Below are 17,622 nucleotides of genomic sequence, written 5' to 3'. Positions count from 1 at the left end.
TGAGAAGCACCTAAAGAAATGTTCAACATCAGGGAAATGCAAATCAAGACAACCCTGAGATACCACCTCACACCAGGCAGAATGGATAAGATAAAAAACTCAGGTGACAGCAGATGCTGGCCCGGATGTAGAGAAAGAAGAATACTTCTACATTGCTGGTGAGATTACAAGCTGGTACAACCACTCTGAAAATCAGTCTGGTGGTTCTTCAGAAAACTTGGACATAATATTACCTGAGGACCCAGCAATACCACTCCTGGGCATATACCCAAAAGATTCTCCAACATATAACAAGGACACATGCTCCACTATGTTCATAGCAGTCTTATTTATAATAGCCAGAAGCTCGAAAGATCCAGATGTCCTTCAACAGAGGATTGGATACAAAAATATAGTACATTTACACAATGGAGTACTAATCAGCTATTAAAAATGATGAATTCATAAAATTCTTAGGCAAATGGGTGGAACTAGAAATTATCATCCTGAGTGAGGTAACCTAATCACAAAAGAACACACATTGAATGCACTCACTGATAAGTGGATATTAGTCCAAAAGTTCTGACTACCGAAGATACAATTCACAGACCAAATGAAGCTCAAGAAAAACGAAGACCAAAATGTGGGTGCTTTGGTCCTTCTTAGAAAGGGCAACAAAATGCTCTCAGGAGCAAATATGTTGTCCAGTTCTTAATGGAGTCTCCATGTACTCAGGATTCAGCCCATAGCCCAACAGAATTTGGAGGGTTGATGCTGACTGCAGCTAGGTTTACCGACACATGGTACAGTACAGGATTAACTCTAAAGACCATTGTTGTTTTTTGAGTCATTCATGTATTCCTGTAAACTCTGCTTAAACTAAATTCCAAGCAGTTCTCCCTCTACTCCCACTTTCTGTTTAAAAATCAAGAACTATTTAAAAATCCATTTCTTCTCAATTTAGTGACTTAGCCAGTGAATTCTTATTATTATATAAATGTATATATACTTTATTTCATTCATTAATATTTTCCTCAGAAGCATGCTTCACCTTAGGTAGCTCTATAAACAGAATGCAAACCTACCAATCACCCCTTCCCTTCTCAAAGTTCATCATGCAGACTCTCTCTGAAGGCTATTTTCCAAACTTTAATTTCTTCTTTGGACCCTTGCATTAAATAGGAGAAACAGAGGCAGACGGATTTCTGAGTTCGAGGACAGCCTGGTCTACAAAGTGAGTTCCAGGACAGCCAGGGCTATACAGAGAAACCCTGTCTCAAAAAACAAAACAAAACAAAACAAAACAAAAAAAAAGGAGGCATTACTGTTTAAAATACTGTAGCTGACCAATGCAGTCACTGAGGAGTTTTCTCAAAAGCCATCATGATGTGTCTGCCACAGAATTGAACTATGCATTGGATAAATAAAAGAATTTTAAAACAAAAAACAAAATATTTCACTTTATTTTTTACAGAATTAAAGACTTACCCTAAGTACCATTGGGATCATTCATTGTAAGTTTTGGGTAATTAAGCAAGCAAGCAAACAAACAAATCAGTGTTCACCAAAAAGTCAGAAACAAAAAATGCAGGCTGGTGGGTTATTTGCCCATAACAACATAAATCAGAATAAAGTCAGATTTTCCAGGAAGAATCAGTGAGAGAAATGAACAGGTAAAACACACAGAAACACACCAGCATTTGTAGGACATATAAGAGAGCAAACCAATGTGGGAGGGCACTCAGCAACACAGAGCAGTTGTAGGTATGGAGCCAATGTTTATTTTTAAAGCAAAATCATTTTTCAACCACACATGCTGCCCTTGTAGATAGGTCATAAAATATTACCTTTCTTTTCAGGCATCCTGTTTACATTAACAGGATCCTCAGAACATTTTCAGATATTTCTCATTTCTTTCACTGATAACAGAAAGAAATAAAACATAAAACATATTTTTATTGGATATTATATTTATTTAAACTTCAAATGCTATCCTGGTTTTCCCTCCCCCCTGCTTCTATGAGGGTGCTCCCCCACTCACCTTCTCACTCCCATCATATTTTAAGGCTTTCTCTAATCATGCTTCTCCAAAGAATTTAAAATAAGGACTGTGTTAATTTTGGGTTTGTCTCTACCATCATTTTAAACCCATCATCTGGGAGAGTTGAGACAGAAAATTAGTATCCCTTAAGTGAAGAGAAGGTTTCACACCATAGTTCAGTTGGAGGAAACTACAAGGCCTAGTGCCTTCACCAGAATGGCTCGGTGGGCTATGGCACAGTTTCAGATAAGAAGAGGCACTGAAGAGGAAAGAGAGTGGGGCATTCAGGATGTTTATAGAACATCATCATGAAGAGAAACAGCAAAATGCCCGGAATTTGCTGTAGGGCAGGGGAAAGTGATCTGAGCATGTGTCTTGGCCAAGAAGAGGGAGCTAACAAGAGAAGAAAGTTAGAAATGGGAGGGAAATGAACACCAGAGCCCCAGGTCATGAGTTAATATCATAGGAAAAGTAGGATCATGGAACAAAAGGAGACCAAAGAAACTATACGGCCAGACCAAGATGACTGGAACAAAGCAACACAATAAGAAATTTCCACCTCCTCAATTTATCCAAACATCAAAGCTAGTCCTACTGTTATTGCTGGTAGGTTTGATTGTTAACCTTCACTGAATTCTATTTCTTCAGAGAAGTGATGTAAGATGTCTCTCTTTATATCTCTCTACCTTTTCATTTACAATCCATCCATCATCCATGGTCATCAATCCATATCGTGATTTAATGCTAATCCACATTAACTGATGCTACAAATGTGTTGGTTTTATTTTCTTTCTTCTTAATTAGATATTTTCTTTATTTACATTTCAAATGTTAACCCCTTTCTTCCTTTCACTTCCAAAAGCCTGCTATTCCATGGCCCCTCCCCCTGCTCACCAACCCACCCACTTCCTTCCCTGTCCTGGTATTCCCAAATACTAGGGCATGGAGCCTTCACAGGAGCAAGGACCTCTCCTCCCATTGATGACTGACAAGGCCATTCTCTGCTACAAATGCGGCTGTAGTCATGGGTAATCTTTGGTGGTGGTTTAGTCCCTGGGAGCTCTGGGGGGTACTGATTGGTTCATATTGTTGTTCTTCCTTATTTTCTTATTTGAATTAGATTTTGCGTGAGTCCTTTCCTAATCACAGTTGCAACGTTTACTTCAACAAAACATGTACATTTTCTGTAAATTGTGACTTGCAGGCTCCCAGTCTTATTTGGAGAGTCAGGTTTTATGAATGTTACAAACTTAGAAAGTTTAATAGCTATCTCAATTCTATTGTCCAGTTTCTGTGGCTACTTTCTGCTCTGATTGCTGAACTGAGATCTTAGGACCTGGAAAACCTAAAATATTTACCATCTGGCCTTCATAAAAGTGTTACCAACTCTTGCACCTGATCCAGCTCACAAACTACATTTTCAAAACTTAAGTATGTAGATTGAATATGTGCTTTGTGCACACACACATTATTAAGGATTCTGAGTCCTGTGGGGCCTAACTTACAGAGCCAGACCAGTCCTTCTCCATGGTTCTCTTAACCAGACACATCTAGAGGCTACAGTTAGACAAGCCGCTTCCAGTAGGGCGTCCTAGTAAACACAGGATTGCCTGCTTTACCTTTATATATTCTAGAGCTATTTATATTTCCAGCTTATAAAACCAACACAACTATCAAACACATAAAATTGTCTTGACAGATCAAGGACATGACCATTTTAAAGATAAACAATTGCACTGAACATGATCTAACAATTTCTACTGACATATGGAAATAAGTTAGAACTCTTTCCACCTATCTCTAATAAATCTCTCAAAATTAGTATGGACAACCTCAAAACACACACACACACACACACACACACACACACACACACACACACAATCTAAATGTAGAGCTATCATATGGCCCAGCTATACAAACATGATCTAAATGTAGATCTACCATGTGGCCAAGAGTATACCACTCTTGGGTCCTCACCTACAAACCTCCACATCAGCCTATCATATAGATATTCACACAGCAGCCTTCTTCACATTTTAGTCCCACCAGCTAAGTTATGGGACCAGCCTTGGTGTCTAATGACAGAGGAAATGATACAGATAATATAGTCTAGACACAATTGAATGGTTTTTATCTGTAAAGAATAATGGCATTTGCAGAAACCTGGGTGTAAGTGGACGTGACCACGTTAGGCAGGTGAAGTTGGGCTGAGATAGATAAAAAATATTTATCTCATGTGTGCTTCCTCAATTTCATATAGATTCATAAAATTATGAACACATATATGACATGAAAGTCATATATACATATATAAATTCATATGCATATTCATATATACATATATGAGTATATATGTATATATTCAGAAATGAGACTGTCTGGAGATGCAATGGGACTAATGGGAAGGAGAGAAGAGATGAATGGAAAGTTCTGAATATGAGAGAATATACTCAATGTTTTAATACATACTTGTATGAGAACATTCTTTTGTAATACAGTATGGCATGTTGAAAATTTTGAATATGAAATTTTTAAAGATACCACAACAGTAACCTAAGTCAGATGACTGGGTAGTTCTTATGGACACATTCTAAAGCCTGGAAACATGGACAGAAGAAAACCCCTATCTCTCCCTGGTTTAGTGCCCAGGATGTGAGGACCTCAAGCAAAAAAAAGTGCTCCTCTCTGTTCTAATCATATGTTAATGTTCTGTGCAGATATATGGAAGTCACCTAAGCATGTAGGATAGAACTCCTTGCTAAGTAAAACCCAGTGGTTGTTACTTTTCTACAAGGACCTTAAGGGCTTATTTGTATATAATTTTACCCTCATTTAAGCTTTGAAGTCAATTTGTTGCCTATTTATTGGTTCATTTGCTTGCTTTTCCTATGACTAAAGGTGCTTCAGCGGGCTTCCTTAAAAGCTGCTATTGCTATATTGCTTATTAATTGTTCCAGTGAAATGTAGAATGGATGAGCCTCTTGTTACATTAGGTGAATAGTTGCCCAACTCCTGTTCACAGCCAACTGCACTCAAGAGATTGTCTCCATGCTCAGCCATGTCACAGCTCAAGTGTAAAACTCCAAGAATCTTAATGTACACAAGTTGATTGTTACAGTTATTAGCAAAATATCGCATGCTTAACAACTGTCAAGTAGATTTTAAGTGCTCTTACTCCAAAAACGTATATGAGCTGCTATATATGCCAATGAGTTTATTTTAGCCATTCCACAATAAACACATATTTCAAAACATTTTGTACACAGATATATAAATTTCTGTTAATTAAAAATGAATAGATAATAAAATAAATTCTTTAAAATAATTTAGATATTTAGAATAAGTTAATTCTTTAAAAAGAATTAATGAAATATAAAGTTTCAAGTCATATTTGGAGCACCACTACACATGTTCAATAGTGTCTTCATGCAATGCACACATTCTACAAGACAGAGTTGAGGGAAAAATCTGAAAATCTGAGTAAATGTCACTCCCAGGGCTGAAAGGCAGCTCATGTGCCCTTTCTTGCTTCACAGCCAATTTCCCACCTACTAAGGTGAAAATCAACCAACCATAAATGCCACAAATCACAAGATATAACACAACTAAACATAATATATTGATGTAGGTAGACCAGGTGTAGATAGAAAAAAAGACATTTCATGATATGTATATGCTTGTAGTGAAACAGAGTAAAACATACTTCATTCTTGTTGTGGAGAAAAGCCTCATAAAGACATTCTTCTTGTGTATAAACTGTGAACCTATGCCTTTATTTATGACTTCTGGAAATTTATTTGGTCCTGAAATACTCTATGTGCAGACAGACACCTCTTCCAACTGCTCCTGTCTTAGATGTGTTTTCTTATTAATATATGCTTTGGCTGAATCAGTCTCACAAAAGTTATTGTAAAGATGTTTGGTTTTAAATTGTGTTTAATTTTTGAATGCAGATATCTGAAGTCACTTAGTGCTGTAGCACATTATCCAAGTTCTTCTGACCTTCCACATTCCCTTGAGAAAAATTTAAGAATACAATATTTTATGTTGAGTGACTTAAAAGCTTCCGGAGTTAGAAGGACATAGTGACTAGCAGGTGGCTTTGAGTACTAGTATTTGGAGATTTTGAAGTAGAGCTGTCACTCATGTCTTCTATCATTCTGAAAATGAACTAACACCATTTGTGTACATGTCATGCAGGCAATGAGTTTGTAAGGAGTCTGGTTTTATCCACCCTTGGCCTCATTCACTCCTTAGATACACTTTTTCTGCACTCAACACTGAGATGCCATGATGCTTTCTCAGTTAAAACTTCCTTCCTTCTTCCCTTCCTCCTCCGTTCACACACACATACACACACACATACATATACACATACATGTAGGTATACATGTATGAAAACATATATATATATATATATATATATGTATTTATGTATGTGTGTGTATGTATGTATGTATGTATGTATATATGTATGTAATTATAGGAGGGTTTGCAATGTCTCCTGTAGCCCTGACTAGTTTTGAACTCCCTGTGTACCTAATATGACCTTGAATTTCTGACCCTCCTGCTTCTATCTCTTCAGTGAGACAGTTAGCAGGTGTGTGCCACCATATTCAGCTTTCTGTGGTGTTGGGACTGAAGCCCAGTTCCTTGTGTCACCTGCTACATGAGCCAAGCATCGCTCATCTCAGTTCAGTCTTTTGATGTCTTTCCTTTACTCTCAGAATTAAATTCAAGCTCCTTTATATTTCTTCCCAGGTCCTTCACAAGTAGGTAAGTTCTTGCATTTTAATTTTGTATTATTTGTTTGGTATGTGCATAATGGGAGAACATTTATGTATGTCAGGGCAGAGGACAACTTTGTACAGTCTAGTCTGGATCAAACTCAAGTATCCTGCTTGTACCACAAGCACCTTTACTCACTGAGGCATCTTGTCACTCCTTTTATTTTATTTTATTTTATTTTATTTTATTAATATTGTTTTATAATTCTCATCCCCAAAACTTGAGACAAGCTTTAATTTTGCTGATAAACTCCATTTTCCTTTGTCACTGTGCACAAGTTTTAAACTCCTATCCATCTTTTCCTTGTCAGAAAGCCTTTCTCGGTTACTCACATCTTCATGATGTCCTAGAACTTATTACACTGCTCCCCATAAAAGCACCTGCCGCACTATATAGTGAATCGACTCTTTCACAATTTAACTATGAGATGTACTTTTCTCAACTAAAAACCTTGTAACAAACTCAAAACCTCCATAGAAAACAGAACAACCAGGATATATTTGGGCTTATCTGCTCCCAAGGACTGGAAACCTGGAGGGTGTCCAGCAGCTTTAATATCTGCCCATGATCCCTAGGGCCAGTTTTACTTTGCCTAAAAAGAACCAAAAAGTCCGTTGGAACTATTTGTTTTTATTCTCTGTTATAGATCAGCTCCAGATAAGTAACGACCAGCTAGAAAACTGAATTTCAGCACAGGATAGGTTAGATATCAAGAAAGCAAAACAGTCATTAAATAAAAAAGTGTCATAAAAAATAGAGTGCAGAGAAGGACGCATGATGAGCACTGCTGGTGTCATGGGCGTCGTTGGAAGACAGTTGAGCTCAATTAAGGAGGTGCCTGAAAAGAAGTAACTGGATGAGTGCTAATGCACACCAACTCATTTCTACCCGAAAGCTTTCTCGGTCCTTTCAAGAGGTAAATAATAAGGTATCCAAGAGTTACACCTGGTTCACAAAGGGTTCCCATCCAAAGGTGTTCATCCACCACTCTGAAATACCAATCAGATCATTTCAACAAGAAAAGTTCAAGAGTCCCAGAGAGGACAGCATTTGCTTGACTTAGCTCTCAAGGAAGAAGACAGACAACACTCATGTCCCTTCTAGACTTTTAAAATGACAATGTCAGGGTTCAGAGACCGCAAATACTTGGAGGAGTCCTACCTGCAGCCACCTGGACTTGAAGAGACAAAGCAGGGACTCCGCTGATTCTGCTCGCTGTTTGGTCCTGCCTTCCTGAAGCAATTTGGTTTTACTTTTTTTTTTTTTTTTAATTTTTTTCTTTATTAGATATTTTCTTCATTTGCATTTCAGATGTTATTCCCAAAGCCCCTATCCCCTCCCCACTCCCCGTTCTCTAACCCACCCACTCCTGCTTCCTGGCCCTGGCATTCCCCTGTACTGGGACATACTTTTGTTCATCAAAAAAAAAAATCCTCTAGACAAAAATCAGTTTCAGCCAATGTAGCTCACATCCTAACTAGGGGTACCATTCATTGTAAAGCATCCAGACATCTCAAAACACTTTACATTGCACAGCATCCTGATATCTCAGGACATTATATATGCACATCATCCAGACACCTCAGGATATTGTACAATTCACAGCAACCAGACACTTCAGGGAACCCTACAATGCATAACGACCTGACATATCAGGACAAGCAACAATATACAGAATTCTGGTACCCCAAGACATCATACAATGTATAGCATGCAGATCCCTGTGCACTCCCCAAAAGAGAACTCTCACTCAACGGGGATAAGAAATAATATATTCTCAAGGCAATTACCAATCAGCATTACCTAGGACCAGATATTTATGTTGTCCTAAATTCCATACTCTAGTTTTATGAGATTTTCATAATGACAGAACAAAGAAGGTCATGAATGAAGATATTTTTAAAACACATTGGTGGAGACATAAGGCAAGTGAGTAGAGCAAAGCAGAAAAACCCCTTCCATGGGTCTCTGATGCAATCTCGTGACACTTAGATTTTTGATTTGTGGTGTAGACGACTGTTTGTAAATTCTAAATGATTTGCCTAATAACTACAAATATGTTAAGTCAGGTACAAAACCTGGCAATAGAAGGCTATTAACAGGGCTAAAGCTGGCCACAGACAGTTGGGCTCTAGATTTGCACTACTGCAACCTCTCTGCAATGAATAAAGTTCTAATCAGTTAATCCGTCTTGTGGAAGGTTCAGTTGGAGGTTTGGTTGTTTGTTTTTTTGTTTGTTTTGGTTTGTCTTTTGGGTTTTATTTTTTAATTTTTTAAAATTTTTTTCTAAAGGAGCCTTTTGTTCATATACATGTGTGTGTGTGTGTGTGTGTGTGTGTGTGTGTATTGTTGTTGTTACTGTTACAGTTGTTTGTGCTCATTTGTATGAATTCTGTCACATATGCTACTGCATACATGCAGAGATCACAATACAGCCTTGGTATTACATGGTACAATCTTGGTCCTTGCTTTACACTTTGAAATAAAGACAAAGCAGACACTCACTAACTCCCTCCTACATACACCAGGCTTCCTCTCCACAAACTTCTAGAGATTCTTCTCATATTGTCTGCTGCCTCCCTGTAAGAGTTCAGGGAGAGAGGACCTGACCCTGCATCCAGTATTAAGTAGGTTCTAAGGACACCAACTTGAGTTTCCTTATTCTCAGAATCTCCCCAGACCTATGTCCTTATTCTCCTCTCAAAAGAATTTCAATTAAGTATTTCAAGCCATGCAATTATAAAGTCAAAGCCAAGTTGCATTTAAAACACCTAAAACACAGATATGGCATCATAAGGTTTGAAGCTTCTATACTCTTAGAACTGAACAGAAAATCTAAAAACAAATGAACACAAAACTTAGACACTCTTATGGCTCATAGCTCTCAGAAATGTTCACAAGAAATGGCTTATATCTTCCTCCTTTGTTGCCACGCCTTTTCATCTCTGATCTCTGACCAAGGTCAGTGTGCTGTCATCTGTATGGCCCTGGAAAGCACATTGCTTAAGACTTGGACTTGCTGCTTTAGAATCCAACATAACACAAGGGCAGATCCTGAAGATCTCTCCCTAGCTGATAACAAAGTTGTAGACAATTCAGTTATTAGCAAAATAGGACAATCCAAAATCACTGCATACCAGCAACATATTTGTAATTGGAGGCAGGTGTGTATTCTTAACTCTCTAGGCAGGGAGTGCTATCTAGTTAGATTTGGGAATAATTAATAATGCCATTTAACTGGTATCAATCTGAACATCACCTGTTGTGAACAGTCATTCTCATGAAAGCATCAATTGCATAGACACTAGATAAGATGTGGCTCCTAAATTAGGATCTGGTCTAGATTTAGAGATAAGATTAAGGTAAATCAGTTTGACCACGAATGACACTTAATAATAGAATATAAGGAAGTATAAATACATTATGTGTTTCAATTTATTGTAATGTATTCTTCCATACCTATAAAATCTCACTTGAATCACATCTACCACCTTCCTCTGATGCCCTTCTTCAGCTATTTTTAATGGAAAGATCTGGAGTACTTGTTTCCCAACAAGAACAGTATTCTGAAAGAACATTCTAGTAGACCAATCACCTTATAAAAGGAACCTATTTTTTATAAACCTAAGGTCTTTATACCATTTCTTAGCTTCCCTCCTAGACATAGCTGATCAAACCAAAGCTTTTTTTTTTTTTTTGGTTTGTTTTTGTTTTTGTTTTGTTTTGTTTTGTTTTGTTTTTCGAGACAGGGTTTCTCCGTATAGCCCTGACTGTCCTGGAACTCACTTTGTAGACCAGGCTGGCCTCGAACTCAGAAATCCGCCTACCTCTGCCTCCTGAGTACTGGGATTAAAGGTGTGCGCCACCACTGCCTGGCCAAAGCTTTTTCTATCAGGCTAAAAATAATCAAGAATATCCATCTCGTGCCCTTTTCATGGAGCACCTTCCCTAATCGTTTATAATTTCTTCCCCAGCTCCCAAATTGGGCAGCAACTAATGGAACTGCAAAGAGCAAACACATGCCATTCAAGTGTGAATTGAGCCTTACCTTCAAATAATGGCTTCCACATGCATGCCCAAACCCACTCAGGGTTTGCAGTGACTACTCACCACGTCGTCTAATGACTAAGCTAATGTTGATCAGATCTGTTTTCTGCCTTTCTCCTGAGCATATTTCTCAAGCATATGCGCCCCAGACTTATATGGTATCTTCATCTGAGAGTCAAAATAGCAAAATAACACCTTCCTTCCTTAATGAGTCCCGAGGGAAACTGAGGAAAGCAAACTGAAAATGTGTGCAGTCTGAGCAAGGATGTGATGTAATAAATTAAACTTTCTCTCTGATATGCATTAGGATTTTCAGTGGTGTTTCGACCTCTCCAAAGACCATTCGAAGCAGCCCATGAAGATTCCAACACATCATCGGAAGCCATTTCTATCAGGTGCCTGGCCTTCCCTTATGATTCCTTTATTGAATCCAGCACTGGGCAGTCAAGCCCAGCTAGAAAGAATGTACAAAGGCTGTCTCAGAAACACTCTCTGGCTGTCACTCAACACTTTATCCTCCATTAACACCAAGATACCCTCAAAGAATATTGTTAGGCTTCTTTCTCTCAATCATTCTCTTGCCCTGACACTTTAAATTACTGAATCATCTCTTCACAGATAACGAAACTACATTGTTTGGGAAAACACACATTACTGTAACACTATCTTTCAACTTCCATCCCTTTCAACCAATCTCACTCCTTTTAACCATCTTTCTCAGAAACTATTTTGAATGTCAGTATTATCTTAAATAAGTATGTCTGGGTTTCCTATTTTCCGGTCAGTTTTAAAGGTAAGATTGTTAAAGAGTTAAAGAGAAAAATATTAAGTGTGTGTGTATGTGTGTGCGTGTGTGTGTGTGTGTGTATGTGTGTGTATGCGCGTAGGAGTATCTGTGAAACAGCTTCAGCTAAAATATGAAGAAATCAAGAGACATTATCAGCTTTTTGAGAAGTACATATGTAGACTAGATAGAAAAACAGAGATTTAATAAAGAAAATTAAAATCTGAGTGTGCTTTCCAACAAAAGAAAGAGGAGCACGGAAAATTTCTGAGCTGTCTTACTGGATTTGGGTCAGATTCTTGGGTTAATAAGCAATGACGGCATGCTTTTCATTTTTGTCCTTGAATTCTTGTAACGAATACTTGGGAGGGTTACCAATTATGGCTCTGAAATCATGCATCAACATGGTGTTTAACTCTATGAAGCCAAAAAGGCAAAGCTGAAAACTCAAAGATCTGTGCATACTAGTGTGGGGAATTGCTGGCTGGTCTCCAGGTCGAGCTAAGGTCTGAACTCCGATGGTCATAATTCACCTACATGACACGGTAAGCGTTCCCTCATGCTCCTGGAACTCCGGCCCCTGCGTAAGGTACCACCTCCCACAGCCCCCACAAGAGAAGCATGGTCAGTAGTCATGCGAGCAATGGCCCAAGCTTCTGAGCTTCAGGCTAAACTCCTCCCCAGTTACCTAGCAACAGTGAAGACCATAAAAAGGGGTGCTCAGCCCACACCTCAGTCTCTTATTCCTTTTTCCTCTCACCTCTCTCATTTCTCACTTCTTTCTCCTCTTTTTCTTTCTTCTCCTCTCTTACGTTCTCTCTTCTTCTCTCTAGTCCTCTCTCTCTCTCTCTCTCTCTCTCTCTCTCTCTCTCTCTCTCTCTCTCTCTCTCTCTCTCTCTCTCTCCTTTCTACCTTCTCTCTTTCCCCAGCATTTCTATAATAAAGCTCTAAAACCATAGAGTCTCCGTTCTGCTCCTTCAAGTTCTGCTGCACACTCTGGTCAGTGTTGGGAACTTCTTCCCTCTTCCCTCTCTCCCAAAACCCTGGTGTCTTTAGCAAAGTTGCTACAGGGGGGGGCGGGGGGGCAGGCAGGGCTGCCCCTTGGCCACCCCCTGAAGAGTGGGATAGAGGAATGCCCACCCAGGGATGAGTGGATAGGGTAGATAGCAGCCCTCCCATGCCTGACTGACCAGAGAATAGGGAAACTCTGGCGGGGTGTGGGCATCTTTTTCCTTCCGTTCTTCCCCAGGACCCCAGTGCTCCCCACCCTTTTTTTAAATTTTGTTCCCAACATACTGAAGACAATATCCAGGAAAACCAACTGCAAATGTGCACTGTACACTGACACTCAACCTTGTTTAGCCTTTAAAATTGAGAGCAAAATCTCTGTACTTTAATTGGGAGGGGGGTCACCCAAAACATACCATCACAATATTTTACAAAAACACTGCTATCCAGTAGGGATTTGAGTTCATAGGCCACACACCTCAACACTTTGGATAACTTGGAGACACTGCACTTTGTTCTACATTCTACCTGTCATCAGAAAGCAATTTCCAAGAGCCTTTTAAGGAAGTCTGAATTTAGAACATATTCAAGAAAGACACTGATTAGTGACTAAGGTGGCTACTATCATGTTACCAAGATGGTTAAATGTTTCTAGTTCAATCAAGCCACTAAGAACAACTCAATGATTTCCTTGATGGGAGGAGCAAGTGGAGTGATATGGAAGCAAGTGGAGGCTCTGGGTACTTTAACCAAGTAAGAGAATGAGCTTCATGTAGGATAACAAAAGCCAAAAATGTCTTGGGATATTACAGGTACCCAACACAAGGACTGTACCTTGCTAGGACCACAGGCTACAGCTGAGGGCCTAAGTTCCAGGAGAAAAGCTCAATGAGGAGTTTCTAGGACCTATTTTTCCCATGTATCTTGCACAGGACAGGAAAACAAGCATGCTTACTCAGTACCTTTCTTAGGACAGCCATTTCAGGAGCTTGGAAAACTTCCGTACAAAGGAAACCAACCAAAGAAGCCAGGTACCTTGTGCTACAAGAACATTCCAGGAACTCTGCCTCCCACACACTTAGTTCCTGACCCTTGTTGAACTCCAAGGGAAAGTCACTTGAGGGACATAAAGGACAACACTGACTTCTTTTGAAAACAAATGATTTATACATGGCCAGTCTGCTGCAAAAATAACCACAGTGTTGAAACGTGTCATCCCTACTCCCCTAACTAAAATAAAAAAATAAATAAGAATTACATTATCCAGTAAAGGCCATTGGACTCCACCGCCCACCACAATGCCAAGATGAGCACAGCCTGCAGCTTTCAAAGCCTGGAAGGAGACACCCACATCCTGGTGTCAACTACTCCAGGACACACACCTACTGATATGATTCTAAGTTGCAGGGAGAAAGCCACTTGACCCCACCCCCCAGTGTACTCCAGCACTTCCCCCAGTGGCCTCCAGGACACTTCAAAACACTCTCTAGTAGTTATAGAATGAGGGGCAATTTTAGCGGGGGGTGGGGGGGGTGGGGAAGGGTGAGGAGCAGGCAGGAGAATCCTTTCCAGAGAATGCCTTCTGAGTTCATTTGAAAAATTCAAAATCGGAGGAGGTGGGGTCTGGTGAATGACCCAAAGAACCTTGACAATAGCAAATGTGACCTTTTCAATGCTGAACACAAATCAAATGAATCGCTTACCATCTCTCCTGAGGTTGGCATTGCGCAAAGCTTTGATGGATGCTCTCTGCGGAGTCGCAAAAGTGTCCGGATAGCAGCTAAAGTTCGCGCACAGGAGAATGGAGACTAAAACGAGCCGTTGCATTTGGGCTCAGCGACCTAGGGATCGCGTTGCTCCAAAAGTAAATAAATAAAGCCCAAAGGGTTGAGTCGGCGGATTTCTACTGCACAGTCCCTCGCCTTCACCGCCTGTGTTGTCCCGGCCGCCCAGTTACTGGCGCTGCTCTCCCAAAACTTCCTGTAAGCTAAACTTTCCAAGCGCGTGTGTGTGCCGCATTTCCTTGTAGCTCTGACTTGATCAATAGGAGCTGGGCAAACAACAGGTTGACGTGGATTCGCCCCCCTCCGGTGGACAGCGGCTGCAGCACAGGCTGCAGGGAGCCGGCGTCACAGCGTCTGGCTCTTCTGCGGAAGGGAGGCTGTGTAGTTGTTGGGCAGTGCGGCTGGGAACAGGGATCCTGGAGTCCTGGCTCACAGTCCCAGCCAAAATAGCTCTGTCACTGAGCATGAGTTTGAAGGTGGTCCAGACCCTTCCCGTCTCCCAGGGTTTTATAGAAACTGGCCAGGAGTAGGGCACAAAGTGGTCAGGAGGAGTGAAAGGAGGATAGAACTTATCTAGAGGTGAGTGGTCAAATCCTCTGACAGCCCACTAAGTGCTGGCCTTGGTTACTGGAATCTGCTAGGACTATTATACTAGAACTCAAATCAACTGAGCAAGGCTTCACTCCACCTTCCACAGGAAATGCAATCACAAAGAAGCCCATGCTGAGTTTGCCTTGAGGCTCAGTTACCAATTCAGGAAGAGAAGCAGGGACTGTTTGAACACCTTGAGGCAAAGGCAGAAGAGGGCTACAAGGAGAGACTTTGTCTCAAACAACAACAGAAAATGAACACACACATAAATAAATTAGATGGAGTGGTGAATGCCAGTAATCTTGGTGTTTGGAGGTGAAGGCAGGTGGGTCAGCGTTCAAGGCCAACCTAAGCAGTATAGTGAACTCCATTTCAGGCCAGCCTGGGCTACGTGAAGACCCTGTTTAACAAAAAACAAAGCAAAATCCTGTGAATATTGTATGTTTTCTAGATTTTAAATATGTTAATACTATAGAAGAAATGAAGGAGGGATATTTGGCCATAGGTTAAAAAAAAAAAAAAAAAAAAAAAAAAACAGTGGGAGGAAAGAAAGCAAGAAAGCACTGGACCCCAGAAATGCAGTGTCTTTTGGTACAAAACACAAATAGAAATGATTTGTGTGACTGTGGCAAGAATTAGATGAACTAATTTTGTTCTATGATTTTTTTTTGGTAGATGAATCTCAATCAAGCATACATATTTCCTCAGCTGTTCATCAGTGACGTTTGTGATACAAAAGTCCCAACATCTTTAAGGCCTGAAAGTCTAGAGAATAGGACATACATGATATTCATTCATTAGAAGTGGCTGAGAAGGGAGGGGGTTATGACAATACAGACTTTACAAGTTACTCTACCACCCAGCACTGAAGAGGATATACATGTGGGTAACTTCATTTCAGCACTATTTCTGAGTGAGTAAAATGGAATGTAGTGCCCTCTTAGTTCTCGATCAAGTTCATGTAAGACGTTCTTGCTTTATGGATATCACTGTTTTATGGGCTGATGCATAAGAAAGTACATGCTATTGATGTGACCGACAATTGAAAAATTTGAATCCCCTTGAAGAAAAAAAAATCTGTTTATACTGTTTAAGTATATAATCTGCCCTGGAGAAAGACACAGAGAAGCAACATAGAAAGTAGGCTCACAGGCGATGGTACAGTCAGCGAAGTACCTGAAGACACACATCACACTTGTGTCACACTTGTGCACACTGTGGTATGCATTTGAAGCTCCAGTGCTGTGTAACGCAAACAGGTAGATCCCCGGATTTCAACTTGTGTAAAGGGAAAGCTCATGATTCAGCCAGAGATACCGGCTCAAAACAAACAATAGAGAAATTCAGTGTTAGCTTTTGGGCTTCACACATATAGCCACCACACAAACTTAAAAATAAGCACAGCTTTGCAGTCCCTGTTGTGATCACAAAAAAGTAAAGAAATATAAGAATATGTTCTATGGGAGTGAGGTGAGATGTAGGGGAAGGAGTGCCTGCTCCTCTCCACAGTTACCTGGCAACAGCCAGGTAGGCCTGGCCCACTCTGAAAGAGGCTGCTTGCCCCCTCCTGGCTCTCTTGCCTCTTTTGTTCTCTTACTCCCGCTTCTCTCTCTTGCCTCTTGCCCCATTCCCTTCCCCACCTCTCATCCTGGTTATGGCCGGCCTCTATTTCTCTGCTCTCTCTTTCTTTATGCCTTTCTCTGCCTCTGTTACCCTCTTAACTCTCCTCCTCATGCCCTAAATAACCTCTATTCCATGCTATATCATTGTGTGGCTGGACTCTCAGGGAGAAGGGATGCCTCAGCATGGGTCCGCTGAGGCACCCCCACCCCCCACATCTCACTATACCCCCTTAGAACATAATCTTATACTACCTTTATCTTTTTATGATCACAACAGTTCCTCATTTATTTATTCAACAAACACTAGATTTACTTTTGTTTCATTCTCTCTTCTAAATATCTTGAAGGTACAATAGCAATGAATTGAGACAAGGTTGTTAATCCCATAAGTGTATAATTTAGTGAGGCAGAGAAATCATAGTAAATGAATGTCTGCATTAGTAAGAGAAGAGGAACAAGAGGTATAAGAGCAGGAGGCTTGCTGACACGTCCAATCCATATTTCAGATGTAGTTGGAAATCTTCATTTAATTTTATACTTAGATTCAACCATGAGGACCTAGGAATAATGAGAAAATGTACAGTGGTTATACAATCATTCCAAGTATCAAAATGTTCGAATTGTCTGTCTCAATCTCATATAAAACACTGCATTTAAAATATTCATTCAAAGTACTTTTATCTGATGTACTGATGCTGGACACTTTTAAGTCATAGCTAAAACATGATAGCAAATGTTCTAAGACATCAACAATCAACATGACTTTTAATAGTAATGAATATCTAAATGTAACAATAAGACACAAAATCAGACACCTGAATCAAACTAATTATTTTGAATCTTGTTTTGTGTATCACTTAATAATCAACTTTTATGTTAAATTACAGCTACTAAGGCATGATTGTGCACAAAAAAATTTAATAAAAATACTTTAACAGTGAGGAAATTTCTGGCATAAAGATAAGAGGGAAGATT

The 17,622-nt window shown here is 39.9% G+C and overlaps 1 protein-coding gene across 5 annotated transcripts in view; it reads right to left on the bottom strand.

Annotated features, from left to right (window-relative positions):
* Pdgfd (platelet-derived growth factor, D polypeptide) overlaps positions 1–14,909 on the bottom strand; it is a 365,922-nt gene extending 351,013 nt beyond the window's left edge. For 3 of the 5 annotated variants that reach the window (NM_027924.3, NM_001357398.1, NM_001357397.1), the window contains exon 1: positions 14,354–14,786. In NM_027924.3, coding sequence (NP_082200.1) covers positions 14,354–14,477 — 124 coding nt within the window. In that variant the 5' untranslated portion in view covers positions 14,478–14,786. Of the gene's footprint in view, positions 1–14,353 lie in introns of all 5 variants that reach the window. The other 2 variants (XM_011242370.3, XM_006509887.4) reach the window with 2 other exon arrangements.
* Positions 14,910–17,622: the final 2,713 nt, after the last annotated feature.

This window comes from Mus musculus, chromosome 9 (genome assembly GCF_000001635.26).
Source record: "Mus musculus strain C57BL/6J chromosome 9, GRCm38.p6 C57BL/6J".
Lineage (NCBI taxonomy): Eukaryota > Metazoa > Chordata > Mammalia > Rodentia > Muridae > Mus > Mus musculus.
Note: the sequence above shows the minus strand (reverse complement) of the source record. Positions and strands in the feature narration are given on the sequence as shown.